This window comes from Mya arenaria, chromosome 5, assembly GCF_026914265.1.
Source record: "Mya arenaria isolate MELC-2E11 chromosome 5, ASM2691426v1".
NCBI lineage: Eukaryota > Metazoa > Mollusca > Bivalvia > Myida > Myidae > Mya > Mya arenaria.
The window spans coordinates 18,056,540-18,078,963 of record NC_069126.1 but is presented as its reverse complement, the minus strand read 5'-3'; the positions used below and the strand labels follow the sequence as shown (position 1 = coordinate 18,078,963).

The 22,424-nt window shown below is 34.4% G+C and overlaps 1 protein-coding gene and 2 long non-coding RNA genes across 3 annotated transcripts; 2 read left to right on the top strand and 1 right to left on the bottom strand.

Moving 5' to 3' along the window:
- Window positions 1-2,143: 2,143 nt before the first annotated feature.
- Window positions 2,144-2,872, bottom strand: LOC128235493 (uncharacterized). The gene has a single exon (XM_052950307.1). The coding sequence runs from the start codon at window positions 2,870-2,872 to the stop codon at window positions 2,144-2,146; it is 729 nt and encodes a 242-aa protein (XP_052806267.1).
- Window positions 2,873-8,904: 6,032 nt separating this feature from the next.
- LOC128234485 (uncharacterized) lies at window positions 8,905-13,978 on the top strand. Its single transcript, XR_008260950.1, has 3 exons — window positions 8,905-8,993; window positions 13,435-13,514; window positions 13,880-13,978. It is a non-coding gene; the product is annotated as an uncharacterized LOC128234485 (long non-coding RNA).
- A 5,474-nt stretch (window positions 13,979-19,452) lies between these two features.
- On the top strand, window positions 19,453-21,318 carry LOC128234481 (uncharacterized). The gene is made up of 4 exons (XR_008260946.1): window positions 19,453-19,556; window positions 20,249-20,371; window positions 20,801-20,923; window positions 21,116-21,318. It is a non-coding gene; the product is annotated as an uncharacterized LOC128234481 (long non-coding RNA).
- The last annotated feature ends 1,106 nt before the right edge of the window (window positions 21,319-22,424 follow it).

The following is a 22,424-nucleotide window of genomic DNA, read 5'->3' as shown; positions in this document are numbered from 1 at the left end:
CTAAAGGGGACATAACTTCGCCTTGTTTTAAACCAACAGAGAATTCGAAAAAATCCGAATATGAAGAACAACATCTAACACGCACTTTGACCTTTGCAAACATATTTTTAACAATACGTAATACTTTTCCACGAATTCCTAACGTGTATAATTTTAGCCATAGACCATTTCTATAAATACTATCAAAGGCCTTTTTAAAATCTATAAATGCACATGCTAATCTTTTATTGTCGTTTAGACACTTATTAACAACAGCATTGAGTACAAAAATAGCGTCCACAGTGGACCGTCCCTTCCTAAAACCAAATTGTGCGTCACTTATAACATCATTATTTTCGGCCCAATCTGAGACTCGTTTATTTATAATACCAGCAAAAATCTTTGAAAAGCATCTTATAAAAGTAATACCCCGATAATTATTCACATCACTGGGGTCATTTTTCTTAAAAAGTGGTATAATTATACCTTCCATCCATTGATCGGGAAAATAACCGGTATTCAAAATACCGTTAAAAATATCAACTAAATGGGAAGCCAAAATATCACACGATGCAATAAAATATTCATTAATCAGCTTGTCACTTGCAAAGGCTTTATTTTTCTTTAATTGTGTTACGATAGTTTCAATTTCCCTAAAGTGATTGGAAAATCTAATTCTTCAAAACAACAATCATCGTCATCAAAGTTATGGTTATTACAAAAATCTTCAGCATTTACATTATCTGCGTTACGCATATTATCATTCAAATTAGAAAAATATTCATAAAATTGTTTAACAGAAATATCATTATTAACAGACTTCTTTTTACTAAAATTGTTCCAAAAGTCTTTTGGCTTTTGATGCCGAAGACGTTCAATACTTCTCATTTTAATTAGTTCATATCGACGGCGTTTGATTCTAATCAAACGTTTGTATGCCATTTTATTAACACACAAATCTTGTCTATTGCTATCATTGTTACATGCATTAATTTTCCCTAATGACTTCAGATAAATATATTTGGCATTTCTACACTGGTCATCAAACCACTTTGCCTTTTTACTAAAATTATGTTCACTATAAAAATTTCAGAGCAGACTTTACTTTTACAAAATAATGGGTCCGTTACATTAACAATAACTTCGGTAAATTTACTTAAACATGCATTGATAGCATCTTTACTGTTTAACAAATTATCATGGATTATAGAGTTGAATGCAGGTAATTTTGCAATTATATTTCGCCTATATTCGGCGTGCAGATCATTATTCCACTTTATACTAGTTCGAACATATTCAGTATTAACAACATGATTATACATTTGTGTGGGTATACAAAACATTATAGGTGCATGGTCAGACTATTCATTGAATTGACAAACAGTAAAATTGTGTGCGATGTCAAAATACTGGTCACCTATCAAAAGATAGTCAATAACACTCGAACCATTTGTGCACAAATAAGTATAATCCCCTAATCCATAGTCATTACCCAATCTACCATTTGCAAATACGTAATGATGTCGACTTACACAGATCAAGCAATTTTATTCCGAAATTGTTGTAAACATGATCTTTGGAATAACGAAAAATAGGTTAATCCGGACAGTATTCATCACAGTCTAAATTATCAACAATTCTGTCACATTCGATATAATCCTTTTTACTCCCATTTCCGACCCTCGAATTCCAGTCACCACATAACAGTACATGCCCTTTACTTTGAAGGTAATGCACATCATTATGTATTATGTCATATAAATCTTCATTAATTAAATTATAAGCTGGCGAATTTTCAACCCAAATATACACTTCTGCTAAATAAATGTCATTTTCTAGGCCAATATACTGTCTCTTTAATTTTAACCATATTATTGTATCGTGATGATTTCTGACAACAGTTACCCCTTTATAAATGTTATTTCGAATATAGACAACAACACCCCCACTATTCCTTTTTGCCCGACGGTTCTGAAATTTACGGAAAAAAATTGTAGCATTTATACCCATTAATTTCAAATTTTGATTGCTTATTACCCCAAGTTTCATATAAGAAAATTATATCATTTTTGCAAATCATATCAACAAAATCTTGGTCGCACAATTTGTTGCTAAGACCATTAACGTTCCATGAAATAATGGATAGCCCAGCCTCTTCATGCCGCTACGCCGACCCGCCTGTCGCACCGTCCGTTGCCGGGGAGGCGCTCCGTCCGTCCGTCTCGTGGGCCGTCGTCTCCGTGGCAGTAGCTCTAGCGTTACCAGTCCTACTTCCGGTGCCGGCGCCCTCTGACCCACCACGCTGCTGGTCGGTGTAAACTGGCTTCCCATCAATACAAAGTCTATCGTAGGAAAGCCATGCACGTTTACCCTGGCGTTTGGCGGCCTTCAGTGCTGGCATGTGCGCACGACGACGAGCGGAAATCTCAGGGGGGAATTGCTCATGCAAGGAATATTCAGTGTCATGCAGATTTTCGCGTTGACGTCGCACGATCTCGCGGACCTTAAAGCTGAAGAACTTGGCCACCAACTTCCAGGGGTACCCGCTGTTCGGGTAGAAATCGCCCATTCTGTGCACGCGCTCAAATTGTATGTCATCAACAATGTTCTGTGCAATTTTCAGTTTGTTTACTATGAAATCGCGCAGTTTGGTTTCACTCTCGGCCCAAGATTTAGCCCGTACTTCCGGAATGTTGCCAAACACCAAGTTGTTACGCATCGATTGCGATTTTACATAAATGAGTTCGTCTCTGGTTTTTATCTCATAATTACGAACTCGATCAAGCTCAATTTGTGTTGTTGCTAGGTTATATTCCAGCGCGTTTACACGGTCCTCAACGGCAATAACTTTAGAGTCCACCCTTTTATTTTGGTCATGCACATAAGTCCACATTTTTTTTTCATCTCGATTTCAAAATTGAGAAAATTGTTTTATAAATTTTTTATACTTCCTGTGTTTGACTATTGGTGAAGTGTTTTGGGAAAAGTAAGCAACCGCATGTAAAACGAATAACTATGCTTAAAAAACTGAAAAAAATATTCTCTTAAGCCTATAAGACCACATGAATTATTTAAAAGAAATTAGAATGGCTTCAATTTGAATGCCAAAGCAAATATCAAACGGCTGTAATGGTATAAAGATCTATAAACAATCTAACACCGAGTTATATAAATGTATGTTCATACAAACTATGCATGTGTAAGTAGATATTGTACTGCTTGGAAGATTATCGCAGCATTCGAATAGTTCCCGTCAGCTGCTTCTCGGGAAGTAAACGTCAATTTCTAATTATTGCCACATTTTGTTTTTGTTCTGTTTTCGGCTTTTATTACAGTTTTAGACTATAAAGTCGATTTAATCGATCGGATTATTGTATTTGAATGATCACCGACTGAAATGTCGATAGCTTGTGGAAAACTGACATACGCTGTAGTGCAGATTATTTTACAACGTCGTTGAGACCCGTATGCAACTAACCTTTCTACGACTAGTTAATAAATATCGCCGATATTGCGCCGATTAGTTACACATTACTTGACAACATATGAAAATAAAATCCTGCCCTCAGTCTTCAGTCGACCATCAGTGGAAAATTCAATTCGGAACTAGTCTCTAAATATAATTAAATGCTCCCATCGGTACTAGTCGGCAGGAGTCGTGGCTGGTAATAACCTTTTTTTTCAAAAAATTGAAAATACTAATCGGCAAACACCAAAAATCTTTACGGAGTGCCAACCCGATTTCCGACCTAGGATAATGAAATAACGACCAAAGCATAACTGTTTTAATGATCTTTTTTATTAGCCAAATAATCTGCTTAAACTTGCCCTTACTAAAAAGTATATTCTTCTGTAAAGTACATTAATAAACAGCCTAAACTCCTCACTTTTAATCAAATGTATTACAGTTTATAGAAACAAAAAAATATTGTGCTGATCGTGATCCCGTTATTAGGGATCTAAATTTTTTCGAGAAATTGTGAAATAGCGACACATAATACAACGGCCTCTTGCAAATGCACGAGATAGAGTGGTTGGACTAAATGGCATGTGGTCTTGCAAGGCCACCAGCCATATTGGTTAGACAGAATGCAATATGGTATAGCAAATGCACCAGCCATGTTGGTTAGACATCATGGCATAACTGTGGTCTTACAAATGCACCAGCCATAATGGTTAGAAATAAAGCCATGTAGTCTTGCAAATGCACCAGCAATGTTGGTATGACATAATGCCAAATGGTCTTGCGAATGAGTCTGTAATGTTGGTTAGTTATAATACAATGTGGTCTTACAAATGCGTATGCCATATAAGTTAGACATACTGCCATGTGGTCTTGCAAATACACCAGCTATGTTGGTTAGACATAATGTCATGTGGTCTTGCAAATGCGCTAGCCTGTTGGTACGACATAATGCAATGGGTCATGCAAATACACCAGCCATGGTAGTTAGACATAAAGCCATGACTGTGGTCTTGCAAATGCACCAGCCATATTGGTTAGACATAATGGACATTGCATTGCCATTTCCTTTCCCTTTTTATGTACATACATTGTTCAAAGTTCAATCACACATTTGGGGGCATTCGTCACATACTGTGACATCTCTTGTCACTTAACTGTTAGTTTCATTAAAAATAGTAAGTATTTCTATAGCTTTTTGAAGATTGATTATAAACAAATAATCGATCTCGGTAAGGACGGTAAGTAAAATACTTTCAAAAATTAGTCACTCACTTGAACAGAGCACCAAAGAACTGACAGGTTATATAATTGCAAACCTTATCTGTTGAAAGAGTATAATATTGATTTTAAATCAAAATTGTGTTTGTGCTTATAGCTATTATGGGCGTATACTGATTTATACAAGCAAAATGAAACAATGAGGTAGAAAAGAGCACAGGAAGTTTGTTGAACAAAAGTTGTGATTTGTTTAAATCGATGACGCAAAAGTGCTTCCCATCCTTATTCAAGTGTTTAATGTAGTCATTATCACTTGCATACCACTTCCTGAATAATTTCTATGACAGTTAGTATTTCATCATTGAAGAAGCTTGTGACCATTCAATCTAATGCATTCTCATAATATAGTCCGATTCACAAATATAAAACATTCTGAAAGTAAGGATGTCTGATTTTGTTTATGTATTTGTTTATATCTGTAATTATAATTTTCCGTTTTAATAGGTAAATTATTTTGTATTATTTAGTCATTTCCATGTAATTTGTCCTGAAGATCAATTAATTTAAAAAATATGTTCACTGCAAATGTTACCTTCTCAGAGAAAGATGGTGAAAGACGGAATAGGGAAATGATACCAAATATCACGTTGAGGGTTTAGTTTGTGACTTTTCAAAGAATCCATGCAAATGATTTAAATCATAAGCAGTAGACATATAAATATTAATTGATATGAACCTATTTGTGCTGTACACAACAGTTGCAATTAGATGATACGTTTTCGTTACACCAGGTAGCTTGCCTTGGTATGAAGCGTAACCAGAAGGCTTGGAAACTGGACTCCTTGGATGACAGGACAGAAATGATTGCGCCATACTTACCATTATTGAAAAATGTAAAAGCTTTTAACATGAAACATCGTTCATATGTTAACAACGACACATCTGGGCCGTAGTTGACCAAGGTTGATTTGTAGGCCTGTTGCATTGTGGGTTCGGGGACATGCCTACTGGGTTTGCTTTCAAGTAAAATTGTTTTATGTGCATTTTGGTGTATATTTCCTACCGGTAAATATATGTACACGTATATCGATTTCCTTCCGATTCACTTTAGAAACTTAATTTCATTAGTCCGTTAATTCTATTTTTTTTTCAATTTGTCATAACAATGTGTTAGCCTCGTCCTGTATGGGCTTTACGAACCTACTCTCATGCAAGGGTTAAATGAGTATCGGTTCATTGACTGCGGCATACACAACTCCATAACGCCATCGAAGACAATGCTGGTGTGGCTAAAACACACTTCCTCTTTGGCGACATCTCCATCTTCATCACTTTTTATTCAATGTTCAGATTGTTAATACAATAGATCATGTCAGTAGCATTATTATTTATATTAAACGTGTTCAAAGACTCCATAAATAGATGCAATAATTTCACTTGTGATCTACTTTTACAAGAATGAAGATTTGTAATCACCCATATCTATCGACAGTAGCTAATTTACTCAATTGTTTTAAAATGGTTGAATGTTAAATATTGCAGCGCATTTTGTTTTCTTCCCTTATGGTTCTTTAGAGACCTTATTAAATTCACGAGGGAATTTTCTCATGATCATGAGGTTCATACAAGTGTACACTTGTAATGAAAAAATAAACAATTAAGTAACGTGAGTATTTCAAGTGCTTTATTGTATAAAAATAATCTTCCTAGTTACTTTTTAAATGACCTCACTGTTTTTTACTAACTCCATTTCATCTTATTATTATATCGCGCGGCATAATGGTTGCCACAGTGTGTTTTTTGTGTTGTGTTGTGCTTTTATACATAAGGTCAGTCATTTAATCGATGTTTGTTCAATATTTATGTTATTTCAGACATTAAAAATACTTTGAATCATTTTGTCTACATTTAGATGTGTCATATAAGTATTTATAAACTTCAGTATTTGCTATTTCTTGAAGGGATAATGATGGAATAAAATGTTGTTAAGCATTATCTAAGAAATGTCTAGCTAAAATATTTATGGATATTTATAAAAATTGAACATGCCTTTTTTGTCATTTACAAAGATCATAGTTGCCATTGCCCCAGTGTTATATTACAAAAGTACTCATATATTTAACAAATTATGAATAAAACTTTTCTACATGGTATCAGCAGGCCACGATAAACTTGTTGCGTTAGCGTTTGAGTTTTCCGTTAACAATTAATTTTAGGTAATCTCTATGATTACTTTCGCAGTGTTATTATGAGGTCACTTGAAAATCTGTTTCAAGTTTAAGTCTGGTCGTTATATACTTACAGAACGGGTGAGCAAGAATGACTGATATGTTTTGTTAAAATAAAATTAAGTATTTTCTAACAACTCTGAAAAGAAATAATGCACTACTGGAGTAAATACATAGGGGATATTACGATAGGACGCTATTCTGTGGACCTGTATATAGTCGAGTTCGGTGTGTAAACACGTATCCATCGAGACCGCAGGTTGAGACAGATACATGTTTACTCACCGAACGATACGTGATGCAGGTCACCAGAAAATCGTTTCATCGTAATATTCCATTTAATATAAACCTGCCTATCCAATTATTCCTTTTAATTTTTCGGTTTACTTTTGATTTAATTATACCGTCATATGTCTCATGCGCGTATGCATTTAAATGTGTTACGTAGTTTTGTGTAATGAAGTCAAGGGAGGCTACTACAGCGAAAGGAAGTCACAAGTAACAGAATTCGCTTTATTGAGCAAAATAAGAACAAATTATTTTCTGTTTTAGTAAAATTAACAAATTGCTTATATGAAAACAAGTATTAAATGTCACATCACAAAAAAGCGGTACTTATTTTACGAGTATACACTAATCGTCATTTCCTGCAGACGTAACGCGGCCATTTGTAACAAAGTAAATATTCGTGGGATTTTTTGACGATCATAATATGCACAACTGAGGGAAGTTCGTGAGTCAATCGCTATTTCTATCGATGACGCGAATTCGCCTTCTTCTTTGTATTGGCGAGCTGCTCATATTTATGATAATAAACATGGATAATGCAACAATTTATGAAGTTCGAAATGACAAACAACTGGTTTACTGAAGCAGCTGTCTAGATAGATTGAAAGTGTTCTCTGTTTCGTGCGTAACCTCATGGTTCTTTGAAGAACATGAGAACCATGTTCCTGGATATTAACATTGCTTCTGAAGCGTGGGTAAAGTTAGTTAATTTAATGTATTTAAAATTTGACAGGTTTTACCAGCTTTTTTGGTCCCTCTATTTTAAGCAACGCGAAAGTAGTTACGAGATTACACACGGTACTGGCATGAGACGGACTCAGAAAACAGTTTCATGATACGGATTTTACAATACAGCGTGCTGCATTTTCATTGTTGTATATGGAAAAGGAATTTGATAGGTATATAATGAAAGGAATTAATTGCGTGTTTGGTGTCATTTATCGGTCTCCACACCCCGATATTGATATCAATCAGGCAATATGTTCCTTAAATAACGAAGCATGGTTTTATATGTATTGTTTGTTTAAGGTGTTTCTGTTTGCATGTATAAGGTTAATAGATTTGTGTCTATAGTTCATTGACGTTTGGCCCTTGCCCTGTGCCACTTAACATAATTTATTTTCGAATTTTCGACTTCTTAGATTCTCCCTGTATCTTTTATTGTATTCGTTAAATTTTATGTGTTAGCATGTACACGTTTACGGTTTTACTTCTTTTATGTAACCTTTGAAATTCTATCGGTATATTGTATTTGTTTAAATGGTAACGAGCATATTCAAACTTATGGAAAGTGATATAAATTGGCAGAAAAAAAGGCGGAGTGGACTAAACGTACGTTATATTTCACATATTTAATGCATAACCAAGTAAAACATGAGCTGCGGTACTCGTCAATTGGTCTAAGTTTGGTAATAAAATTCATTACATGAACTGTAACGTAGATACACAAATCCAAATAATTCAATACGACCCTTTCCTTTTGGTCACGCAATCAGACGGACTATCTTTCTCCAGCCACATTTTGTATCTAAAACATTGTGATTCTACTCAATATGGCAATGTCCGAAATATGTCTGGTATCTTTATACATAGTCGAAATGTAATCTGGACTTTATCAGAATTAGTAGTTACTTTTTGCTTATTTGCACATAAATAGTGATTTCCGTATAGATATATTGCATCTTGTCATTCAGTGGATGTGAAGGTGGCTATTGCACTCAGTACTATTCATGTTCAAAGACTTGTAACCGTCGAACCATCTACGGTTACACGAGTTGTGGCTTCTTGTGGCTGTCCAGATGTGCAAACTACAGGTACATCGTTCTGGGTTTATACAAAAGATGAGTGGAATTCATTAATTTTTCAATCATCTACTTACAAAGCTTGCCATGCATAGCTTATTAACATTCTGGGTTTATTATTAATATATACATATTGTATTGATCGATTACACATCGTACCCTTTTCACTGACCTATCAAAAGGATAACGCTACATTTATTCAGAACGATATTTCATAATATTCCTATGTTTAGACGTAATATTCACACATACGAATATGTCACACGTGTGTGTCAACTTCTTACAAATATGTTGCAAGAAGGCATTGTGAAATTCTCGTATCCCACTGTATTCACTACTTTTAAGTACCAACGAATTTTTCACATTTGTTTTAAAGCTAGATTATCAGTTTAAGCTACCAGCCGCACTATGTTTGAGGGAATATCAGTTCGCAAGTGTATCCTAAATGAAAAGGTACTCTTCTATCTAATATAGAGGTGCGATTCTATATTAAGAAATGCAGTACTATAACACAGGTGCACATTTTTTAAAATACAAAGTAGATGCGTATATCTACATTCAGAGGTGTGTCTATATTTTTTAGGTGTGCATTGCACATGTTTTTGATTGCCTCAAATATAGAGATGCACCTAAATATTAGGTGCACCTCTACATTGGGAGATAGGGCTAAGGTATCACTTTAATATGTAAATGCTCTCTATATCATATCATAGATGACATGCATCTGTTTTGTAAATTAATAAGCAAAGCTAATTAATCGGTACAACTTTATGATCCCTTTCTAAAAGCGAATAATTATACACATTATAATACATAAGTTTTAAATTTTGGGCTAATGCTATGCTTATAAAAGTTTTTAAGACTTTTAACTCGACGAATTCATTATTTCAACATCAAAAGTATGTTTCCTGAAGATGAACACGTGAAATGTAGAAATGCTATTGAACTTCAAATGACACTACCGGAATTCCGTGGTACTGCAATGCAAAACAAAGTCCTCTACCGGCTTAAATTAAAGTACTATCTGAGTTCATGTGCCAATGTTGGACCCATGCTTTAACCATAGAACATTGTTGTTGAATGTTGTCGCATTGAGGTTAACACTTGATCTAAGTTTCACGGAACTTCTTTTATGGTTAAACACATGGAACAGAAACAAAACTTCAATACTTAAACTCAGTAAACATTGTCGTTGGGTGGACTTTGTGTCAACTAAGGACCCTTACATAAAGATAACGTTGGATTATAGTTGGATTTGAAAGTGTTTTAGACGTTATATCTCAAAGTCGGGTAACGGCCGAAATCAAATAAAAATATATGTTATATTCGCCGCAATTCCAAAACAATAAAAACCAAAATGAAAATTTGATGATATTTAAACGTTGAAAAAACAATTAAGTTATCAAATTCTAATATCATATACTATCAATTACTCTTAGTTTTATATCGACTTACTACTTTGAGAAAAAAATATTGTTAATACATTTTAAATGCATTTAAACATTATCATGCGAGTTTTGCAAGTAGTGTTCATGAAATTTACAGTACGAAATAAAACGTCGTGTCTGAGCCAAATCCAACGTTTTTATTACGTCGGATCTCTATTTCAAGCACACCGGACATGCATATCCAATAAATTCAGTCGTGGTTGAAACTCTATATGACAGCCATATGCTAGATGCGTTACGCGCTCTGACGCAATACACTTTTTATACAATATATGTAAGCATAATTATGATTTAGCCATAGATGATATCCATTAACTTAAACTAAAAATTAGAGCTTCAAAAGAAAAAGAAACCTTAACAATACGTTATGTTGAGGGAACTTTTGACGTATGCTGTGAATAAATAATACTGCACGCCATGACGTCAGTAAACATAATCGCACGCGCATTAAGGAAATGAAGAAACATGCGGTTTTTAATGTCATTTTTTCATCAAAAAAGTAATTTAAGGTATGTAAGAAAATTATCAATCATGTGTGTCTGGTCTGGGAAAAAACTCGAGCCTCGGGCACGCTGCGAAGCCGGCAACTAAAAGCGCCTAGTTATATAGCAACGCAAGTACCCTCGGATTGGATTTTTATGTTTGGACCGGGTACACATCATATATAGTATTAGTTCTAACAACGTATGTAAGGCGACGAGTTGGTCAAAGTCCAACGACGTCTCGCCTTCGGTTGTTTGCTAGGAACATGCAATATTTTTTTAAGTTGGCCATATTTCAAATTCAAATCATTTTATTGGTTCATAGTCATTATTCGGTAATCGTTTTGGTTAACTTGGACCAAACCAAAGTATTAATCGGTTTTATACATATATCTGATGTCCTTAAATGATGACCTTTACCTTGAACTAATGCGCCTGGATCAATGGTTCTGCATTTCGTCTTGATTCGTTTAACATTTGACCAACCTCAAAATCCTTCAAAGGTTTTTGACTTTGAATCATTGATGTACTTGGGGTTTACCTTTTCGTTTTTTATTATTATTTGTTTTATTGATAAGTTTCCTCAAGTTAATGCATATTTTGATAAGATTTATCTTTTGCGTTTTATCTTTATTAAGAATTGTTGGGATAAGAGTGAGGTTTGTGCATATAAACTGGTTTAAACCCCCAGTAAATTTACATTTTACTGACCGTTCCAAGGCGGTACCTAACAATTCTTGATAAACATACCAATTATATATATATATATATATATATATATATATATATATATATAGTATTTATGCACTGTGCTGTTTGTAGAGTTGTGTGCTGTTCTATGTTTCTTGTTTGTGAATTTGTGTTCTATGTCTTTGGCGTTGCCCATTGCCACTAAACCGGGTTTATGTTTAAACATTTTGCTACTGAGCATGTTTCTGTAGCTTTTTGCATATATATTGTTTTTGGGTAGACACACAATCCTGTTACCTTGAACGGTGACCACGACTTTCAGTCGCCGAGGCTGAAAAATGAAATATGCGTGTTGCCGGGATGAGCTAAACATTAACCCAGTAGGGGAAAAAATCGGTTATCATTTTACAAGTGAACACAAACGGCATCATCACTACACGTTACAGACAGGATATGTCCAAAAGTACATTGTGACCCATCCATTGAGCCATGATCCTTGCATCATGATGTAATTGACCAGGCATTATCTGCGACCGACAGACGGACAGAATCGACGGAATCGAGCAATCTTAAAGTCAAAAAAGCAAAACATATCGTATATGCATAGAAAACAATCATGCCTTACGCTAACATATTTCAAGATGTTGAAGGATAACATGTTTATGACCCCATGTGACGTTGACCTTTGACCAAGTGACCACTTAAAGCAAAATGGAACTTTTGCAATATATGTGAAGTATCATTGTCGAAAGGTTATCGAAATATTGAGTGCTTAAGAATTTAACATTTTTACCCTTTTTGCCCAATGAACAAAACTTGTACCTGGATTTTATTTACTCAATATGTTCGAGCATCCTGTCAATTATGAGGGTTATATCGGAAATAACAAATCACTATGACCAACGATCAATCAAAGTGGCTTTTTAAATGCGTGACGGATTCGTATGAACAACATTTTCACAGATATTTTTATATTTTCGACATGTGACATATACGTTTTTGCTTTCGGTGGAGGGGCTGGAAGAGACAACCAACTGCATTTGCACAAATGTATGACATATTCATAAGAATATATTTGTATGTGTGAAAATTACTGTTCAACACTGCTATATTTGGGCATTAAATATACATCATTTACAATCTCTTAGGCTTTTATCATTGTGTCTTTAATCAATGTTGTGGTTTAAATTGATTGTCTCTTCTTTGCATTATTATTATTTTATTTTTATATCTTCGTTCTTTACTTGTAATAATACAATGTAAAATATCGAGACAAGACACATAACATACGACTTTATCAAGATTTTGTTTAATGGAACAATGGTAAAGAACAAACAAATACAATAGAGACACAAAACATTACACACACAAAGCAATATTTATACGAAAAGCTACGGAAACAAGCTCAGTAGCCAAAAGTTTCACCATTAACTATTTTAATGGCACAGTGTAAACGCCAAAGACATAGCACAAAACTCCATAAACAACACAATGCACATATACTAAACAAAAATAGGTGTGCCAATAAAGGACTGTTAGACTCCGCCTTATATTGCATTTTCCCCTTTGTAGTGAACTGATCGAAGGTCACAACAAGAGCCGCAGTCGAAAAACCTGGTGATTATATCGACATAAATTCACCGCTTAATTAACAAACCTGAGCGTTGCCTTCAAGTCATAGCATTTTATTTCAGCATGTTTTTTTGTCTGTTGACCTTGTGTTCCTCGTTGTGTGTCTGTAAGATCTTGCTTTCTTGGTTCAGGTTCACAATACATGTTTAACGCTTTTACTTGCACCGGTAGTTTTTAATTTTATTAATATGTTTATGACAGATATGAATCATACATTTGCTACAAGCAGTGCAGTCGACGCCTGTGTTGTACCGGATATCACGGGTCGGATTGCAGGCAACGTGTGTACTTCTTTATTTATTTCTTATTTTATTCGTCGTCGTTTCCGAGAAAACTTTGCACGTCAGATTGTCACGATTGTGCGAACTGTCCGACTAAACTTTAAACATCACAAATAGACTTAACACGATTGATAGTTATACGACCTGAAAATATAACAACTTAACGTCGTTGTGTTCCACGGTTATAACCTCAGTCTGCCCAAGATGTTCGCCACCATTTAGTCGCATATGGCAGTACAATGTCTATCATATATGTCATATGATCTTATTTTTTCTCAATGCAAGCCTGAGTATGCACTGCGTTATTGCCGGAGTGCATTATTCGTGGTATTTATAAGACAAAGACGGATTCCTTTTGTTTTCAGCAATTTGTTTCGGATCGAACAGTTGCCCAAACGGCGGAACTTGTAGAGCCCCAGATACATGTAGTTGTCGTACAGGATTTTCCGGATCAAAGTGTTCAGGTACTATTTTTCATGCTAAAATCGGTTCAATGTTGAGAGATTGATGTTAAACAATCGCCAATCTGTTTAATCGGGATTGTACTTTCTTTAGGTTTACAAATAGACAAATGGCTATATCTACTGCCATCCAAAATAAAACTATTATACAAGTAAATGCATGTTTACCGTGTCTTTAAATTACAGTCAACATAAAAACATACAATGTTTTATTTATAACTTAACGTTGTTTCAGAACATTTTTGAATTATATAGTTTTCAATAACCAAAAGTCGTAACGTTCAGAAACGTAATATAGAACCAAAACAGTTGCATAACAGACCCGAAATGTTAAGCCCTTCAAACTCAAAGACAGTTTGAATACTAATCAAACATTCAATCTCCCCAGACATTGGAAGGATACGAGTGGATAAAAGTATAGTAAACTTTTACAACTACTTTACTAAGGAGCCTATAATGATAGTCCCATGAAGATGACACTATTTAGAAATAAAATATCACAATCAAATGCCATATGTTCAGCAGAAGCTTAAAATTTAAGTATGTTTTTATTTTATGGATATACAATACTTTTAAAATTACTACAATATATACTGAAGGTCGAAATTGCATCACGTTAAACAGTGCAGATCTTGGTGCAATAACAATATACGTACCTCTAACTAGCTTTAGGTTTGAATTAATTATTGTATAACATTGTAGGTTTAAACGACTATAGTTCCGGTGTAACAAAACAAAACGCCAAACGCATAGAATAATGACAGGAGGTCGTGTTTTATTTATTAAAACAAGTCACATCTAAAATTACTCCCCAACTCAAGCGCATAAAACACTTAACCCCATGCCATTGTTATCCTGGGGACCAAATGTTCATGGACGTAAATATTGATTAAATGAAATATAACTTGCATAATGACATTACTCTGATGAATATGATCACTGAGCATGGACTTTTTTATCTATAATGCATATTGTGTTTCGTATAAAAATATTTGTACAACAAGTTACACTATTATATAGTAATTTAAAGTAACATTTATACGTATAAAACAATTGGCGAGCTGACAAGCTGTTTTAAATTGACAGGCTAATATACAACTATTACCAAATAGTGTCTCTGATATTTCTGAAACAAATGTCATCCGATTATTAAAAAATATTAAATAATGTTCGCCATGCGTTTGTATAACAATATAGAACTCAAACTTATTTTAATTATATATTATATTTATGTATTAAGTGTATTCACGGTTGAAAATGTGCGGCTCTTTACGTGCTGTATATTGTATAAAATTTATTTAGTGCCGAATTAACGTTTTTTGTTACACATATGACATCATGCAGTATTAACATCATATATTTTGCTATCAAAATAATATGTAAATGTATAAACGGACTGTCTGTTTCGTCTGTGATCTTTTTTGAGTTACTTTACATAAATGACAGTTTTTAAACAAAATAACTGGTAATGTTAGAAATACACTAAATGCCAATATTGGCGTTTTTATTTGATCAACGGACAGACTTAAAATATCTGTAATGTGTTCCCGTACCGGATAGTAAAATCCGACCCGAGTGCACCTACGTTGCCAGGTAACGAGGCATGCAGAGTTACCGGAAACACAGCGTGCCCGAAGGTCTGATTTTTCTATACGGAACGGACACACATAATGTGGAAAATGCATAGAAAAGCGTATTTTTTACATTTCACAAACGCATGCGATGATCTTTACTGACGTCATGTTTTAAAGACATATTTCTGTTAAGTTAATGTTTATTTAACTCATCTATTAAAAGCTCATAGTTATGGTTTTATAAAGTGTATAATAAAAGAAATAAAAAAATATTACGCCACAGCGCGTAACCCATCTGGCATGGCGAGGTGCCAGATGGAGTTCTCCAGCACGGCTGAATTCACCAGATATGACTATCCGGTGTGCTAGAAAAATATTTTCATTTCTAACGTTTATTCACACACTTTGATTTAATTATAATCATACACTTCATTTCAGATGTGAATGAGTGTAGTTCCCGCACAGCGAGATGTGAACACATATGTACCAACACACAAGGCTCGTTCACATGTTCATGTAGAAGCGGGTATCTTTTATCGAGCAACGGCAAAACGTGTTCTGGTTTGTTCACACAAAATATTCCAAATGCGATAATTAGCATTTACTGATAAGAAGGTCTTATTTTTATGCAATATGTATTCGTTTCATGTAGGCATTAAGTGTATTTTGTTGGATGTCTGTTCGTCCTTGATACGTGTAGCTATTTTAAAGAAGAACGTTAACGTTTTAGCTGCTGGTCCTTGGGGGTGTCATTGTATCATTGGTCTTACCTTAGAAAATATTTATAGATGCATTCTTATTCCGAAATAACAAAGTGTAGTTCCAGCAACACACGATGTTCACTCAGTTACTCTTGTAGAAGTGCCTATAGTTAAGCAAACTACGACAAAATTTATTCGGGTTTGTTCAATAAGTATTAATATATTTTCAAGATGAAAACCAAGTCATTCTTTAAATGTTGGTGCAAGTGATATATATTTGAATTGTTTTATTCCTTGTATATTTCCCGTTTAAAATATGTGATCTTAGATCTTGGCTTCTAAACACGGTCGGTGTTACAATTTCAGCTTCTTGGACTGTCCATGTAATTGCCATTGTATAATTTGTTCAAATTAATAACAAGGCCGTCAATAGTTAACTCAGACCTTTCCAAGTTTGCAAAGCCAACAATCTTCTATACATTCTCAAGCCAAGAGCCTATTTCAATTCGAGCTAACATCTGGCTGATATATATAGGCAAAACATAAATATCATCAAATTAACAAAATAATCACCAAGACGAAATGTTTGGCATGATTGTAAAAAAACAAACCAGACCAGTATGATTAAAATCAAAATGTTCGAAATCAATTTAGAAATTATCTAAATAATGCTCCCAAAGTACAAAAACATATTCTAATTATCTTAAATATATCAAGTTTTATCTTACCACATACATGGTTTGCTTTCCCAATATAAACGAGTGTAGCTCTGGCAGAGGGACGTGTCATCAAATATGTACTAACACAAACGGCTCATTCTTATGTTCGCGTAGAGGCGGCTAAAAATTATCAAGTGACGGTCGGACATGTGCTGGTATTAACACTATTATCTATATAATTATTACGATTAATGTGCATTCCTGAGCTGAGATTTTGTGTAATTTTATGACTTAAACACTTCCAATTAAATAATTAATGAGTACCCTTTTACATAAAAAACTTCATAAATGATTATTTACAAACGAGTATCTAGCGTGAAGCCTTTGAGGTCGCCTCGTTTCGAAATTTGGCAATTAAATATTTCGATAGAATGACACGTAGCGGATTTCCCCTATGAAAGCATTTTAAAGCCAAGCCAAGTTTTAATCCTAATTTTTCACGGTTTAAACCGACCATACATCCCGAGATTGTACTTTCACAGACTATAATGACCATTTTCATAAGGAGAGGTCGACTAGGTGACATTCGGTTAATGAGGGAAATTTTCGAAATAGTACACAATCAGTAACCAAGGGAACATCCAAAAGCCATGATTGCTCGGGTACTAGATAAATAAGATAATTAGGAACGCATTACGTTCATCCGCTTGATCTTAACATATTTGATTTTACATTCCAGACATTGACGAGTGTAGTTCCGGCACAGCTATTTGTAATCACACATGTGCCAACACACAAGGGTCATTCATATGTTCCTGTAGAAGCGGCTATAGTTTATCGAGCGACGGAAGAACATGTTCAGGTTTGCTCTCAATTACAATCACACACTGTATTTGTATTGTATATTAAGGATGCCATTTTTCATAAAGGACTGTTTTACAACTGACATAATTGTTGTAACATCAAACTCCAATTGACTAATACAAATAGTTCATTCTCACTCCCAGCAAATTAATTCTCAAATTGACAATATAACAATCGAACTATTTTATGAATGGATGCTCCTAAAACAAAGGATGTTTAATACATATTGGGTATCGTACATAAAATCGTATATCTGTAAATACATGTTTCACAATATGGTAATTTAAAGTAACATATACGTATCAAACAATTTGCGAGGCAAGCTGTTTTAAGGTGACAAGGTAATATACAACTATTATCAAATAGTGTTTCCAAAATAATAAATGATATAAAGCTTTGTTATGCTATTGGCATACGGAATTAATGCCAACCGACTATTAAAATTATATTAAATGATATAAGCCATGCGTATTTTTAACGAAAATTTAAACTTATTTTAATTATATCTGAAGTATTTTCTTTGTTGACAATGTGTGGCTCTTCACTTGGTTTATACGTTATTTTTGATGTGAATGGTTATTTAGTGCCGAGATATATTTTTTATGTACACATATGTCATCATTCGGAATTAACTAAAGATATCTTGATATCAAAATTTATCCTGTCACTTTAATAGAAATAAGTCCAATAACAAGGTGCCGTGTAAATTTTAGTTTATTAGGTTAGTTGACCACGTGATGTCTATCTACAGTCAGTTGGTCATGTGATCACGAAAGGGGACTATTTTAAATTCTGAAATGTCAGAGGAAATGCACAAATAGTGTTCTAGTATCTTATCAATAGTCCGCCAACAACCGACCTCAACAATCACTCTGCATAATAATGACACTGGCAAAACAATCAATCGACCAAAAAATCTTCATGCGACGTGAAAATCTTACCCCACTCACACATGCTGGAAATTGTGCAGCATTCAATTTTGAATGAGTGTAGTTCCGACAAAGCCAGATGTAGGCACATATGTACTAAGACTAAAGGCTCATTCACACGTTCATGTAGAAGTGGCTATAGTCTATCGGGCGATGATCGAACATAATCTGGGATTTCTTTAATATGTATGTGTTCATTATGATAATTGTGCACTGGTCAGCTAGGGATTTGTGCCAGTTTAGGAAAAACACACTTCCAATTCAATTATTAATGAATACCTTGTACTGCTTCGATTCCCCAATGTTTATTGACAGCCGAGTATCTCAAATTTTAATGTAACAATTGTTAGAAATACCGTGATGCCTTTCAGTTTGCCATGTAAGAACATTTGGAATAAATATGTTGATACAACGACATGTCCTGGATTGCTGCATGAGAGCATTTTAAAGCCAAACCAAGGTCATTAAACTGATTTTCTCACGGTTTTCACAGACCATACGCTCCGAAGTAGTACTTTAATAGACTACATTGACCAGTTTAATAAGAAGAGGTTGGCTTGGTCGCATATATTATAATATATATATATCAAAATATATTCTAAATAAGACGCAAAAATCGACGAACGAAACATCTTAATATAACCATGATTGTTCGGCACCAGAAATAAAAGATACTTAAGATAGCATTTTGTTCATCCCTTAATCGTAACTTATTTCACTTTTCATTCAAGACATTGACGAGTGTAGTTCCGGCACAGCAAAATGCAATCACACATGTGCCAACACACAGGGGTCATTCACATGTTCCTGCAGAAGCGGCTATAGTTTATTGAGCGATGGCAGGACATGTTCAGGTTTTTTCTCAATTAGTATCACAAACTGAATTGGTATTGTAAATAACAGATGGAAAAACAAAGGGCACTAAAACAAAGCAGTATGTTTTAATGAAATTGAAAAGGTGACCTTTTGCAATTTCCCTCATGGCGGTCTTGTTCTACAATGGACCCAGTTATGCAAGTTTAGCTTGTTGGAATGTTTAGATCGTTATTTTTGGAAGAAAGTTTCCTGGTTTGGCTAATACTCCTTTATTGGCTCAAGACTAAATGCAAGTTATCTTAATTCAATATAAACTTAATTTGCCGAAATCAATGACAAGTTGGTCAAATTCCACATCTTACTGCTGTTTTGATTATTTATCATATTTTTTTCCCTCCACATTTTCTCTTAATGTTGAGCATTGGCTACCAATAATGGTCTTTGCATTAATACAGTGCCCATCATTCAATGCAGAATTAATGCCTTTGAAGATAATGAGGGGTATGTATTGTCTGTCTTTGTTTTCTGTGATATGTTTTCAGTAACATCACCAACAATGTATTTGTTGGAGTAAAATTGAACATATACAACTGTTTTCCTAGGAAAATGAAGTATATGCTATCCGAGCGTGTGCTTTTAAAAAAACAACGAAAACGACAGACAATATAAATCTACCTAAAACGCTTATCTACACAGTTTGATTTAACCATAATTACACTTTTTATTCCAGACGTAAATGAATGTAGTTCCGGCACAGCGAGATGTACTCACACATTTGCCAACACACAAGGCTCGTTCACATGTTCCTGTAGTAGCGGATATACGTTATTGAGCAACGGCAGAACGTGTTCCGGTTTGTTCCCTAAAATATCAAAATGTGAATTGAATAGGAATGAAATACTAGTAGTCATGCTATGTTGTGGCTTTTGTTCATAGGTTTGGTTAGTGAACACGATGTACAATCTTTATCTGTTCACTGGTCATTTAAGCATTTCTAAAATGTAGTGTATTACGGATAGAAGGCAACATACCTTATTGATGAAGATAGCTTGAAGTGTATATAGTATGTCTGTGTTTACTGCAATATTGTTTCAGTAACGTCACATAATAGGTATTTTTATAAAACAAAATTGACCATAAAACCATAAATACACTCAAAACGAAATTTAAAGCCATCCTAGCGCGGGTGCTTTTATTTGATAAGACGACTGAATATTTTCATCTTCCTTCTAATATTTATCCACACTGTTTGATTAAACAATATTCACATATTTTATTCTAGATGTAAATGAGTGTAATTTCGGCACAGCGAGATGAAGTCACATATGCACCAACACACCAGGCTCATTCATATGTTCATGTAGAAGCGGCTATATTCTATCTAGCGACAGCAGATCATGTTCTGGTTTGTTATCATTTAGTATCACAATCTTTATTTGTATTATAAACTTAGGTTGTCATCCTAGACTTGGACTGTTTTAGAACTGAGTGTTTTAAGGAGGCTCAACTTGATTATCCTAAGCAATTCTAAATAACTTCTCAATTATACGTTTGTCCACAGAATTTGATCTAACCATATGCAAACATTTTATTCTAGATGTAAATGAGTGTAGTTCGGGCACAGCAGGATGTAGTCACATATGCACCAACACAGCAGGCTCATTCACATGTTCATGTAGAAGCGGCTATACTTTATCGGGCGAAGGCAGATCATGTTCTGGTTTGTTCTCAATTACTGCTCACAATATGTATGCAAAAAACTGCAGAAACAAGCTCAGTAGCAAACAGTTTAAACATAAACCCGGTTGAATGACACTGGGTAAACGCCAAAGACATAGAACATAAAATCACAAACAAGCTGTACTTGAACTGTCAACTTAAGTTGCGATCTTTACAGACGCCTGCCTCACAACTGAAATACAGAAAGAACATCAAAAAGAAGTATTCTCATCACTAATAAATTAAGTAAATTCTTACACACATCGACAATTCAAATCCTGTGAAGTGTGGCTGACACTTTTAACAAAACACTCTTCAAATTGACAGTATAACGTTTGAACTCGAACACCAATGGATGGTAATAAAACAAAGCAGTATGTTTTAACATTCCTTTTTGACTGAGGTATGTTTGGCGAAATATTGTTATGCTCTTGTTCTAAAATTAGTGCAGTTATGAAAGATAAGATCGTCTGAATTGTTAGCTCGCCATTTTTCGAAGAAAGCGTCCTCAGCGGGCTATTAGTATTATTTTTGCTCAAATGTTATGTCCGTTTTAGTATTTAAATGGTACTTAGTACATAAGTTGCTATTAACACGTATGTTGCACCACTAATAATTCACTCTAGCTTTAATTGTTTATGCAGCTCTATTCTTCCCAATATTTTCATCTGAGGTGAATGTCAGCATCCGATAATTGCCATTTTTGTGGATGCAATGTCATATGTGCTTAGCATTGAATGCAAAACCAAATTCATGTATGGAAGTTGTTCCAACATTTATTGATGACGGTTAATTATTGCATGTATGGTATTTTTGTGTTGTCTGTGACCTCTTTTCAGTTACATTATATTACCGGTATGTTTTAGGACAAACATTGACCATGACCTACAGGAATTTTGAAATTACAAAAAGGCCATCATTGCGTGTGCATTCCATTTGATCAAAGGACATAAATACATTTTTAATGCCCTTCATTTGTTTATAGTCTGTGTTTATTGCGATCTTCTTTTAGTTTCATGATATTACATGTTTATTTGAATGACAATAAAGCACGAACAACTGATTACATTGGAAATCAATTGAAAGCCAACATGTGGGGTGCTTCCTTTTTATCAAACGACGGATTTTGTTTTACTTTAAACGTTTATCTTCACAATTTGACCTCATCATATTCGCGTATGTTATTT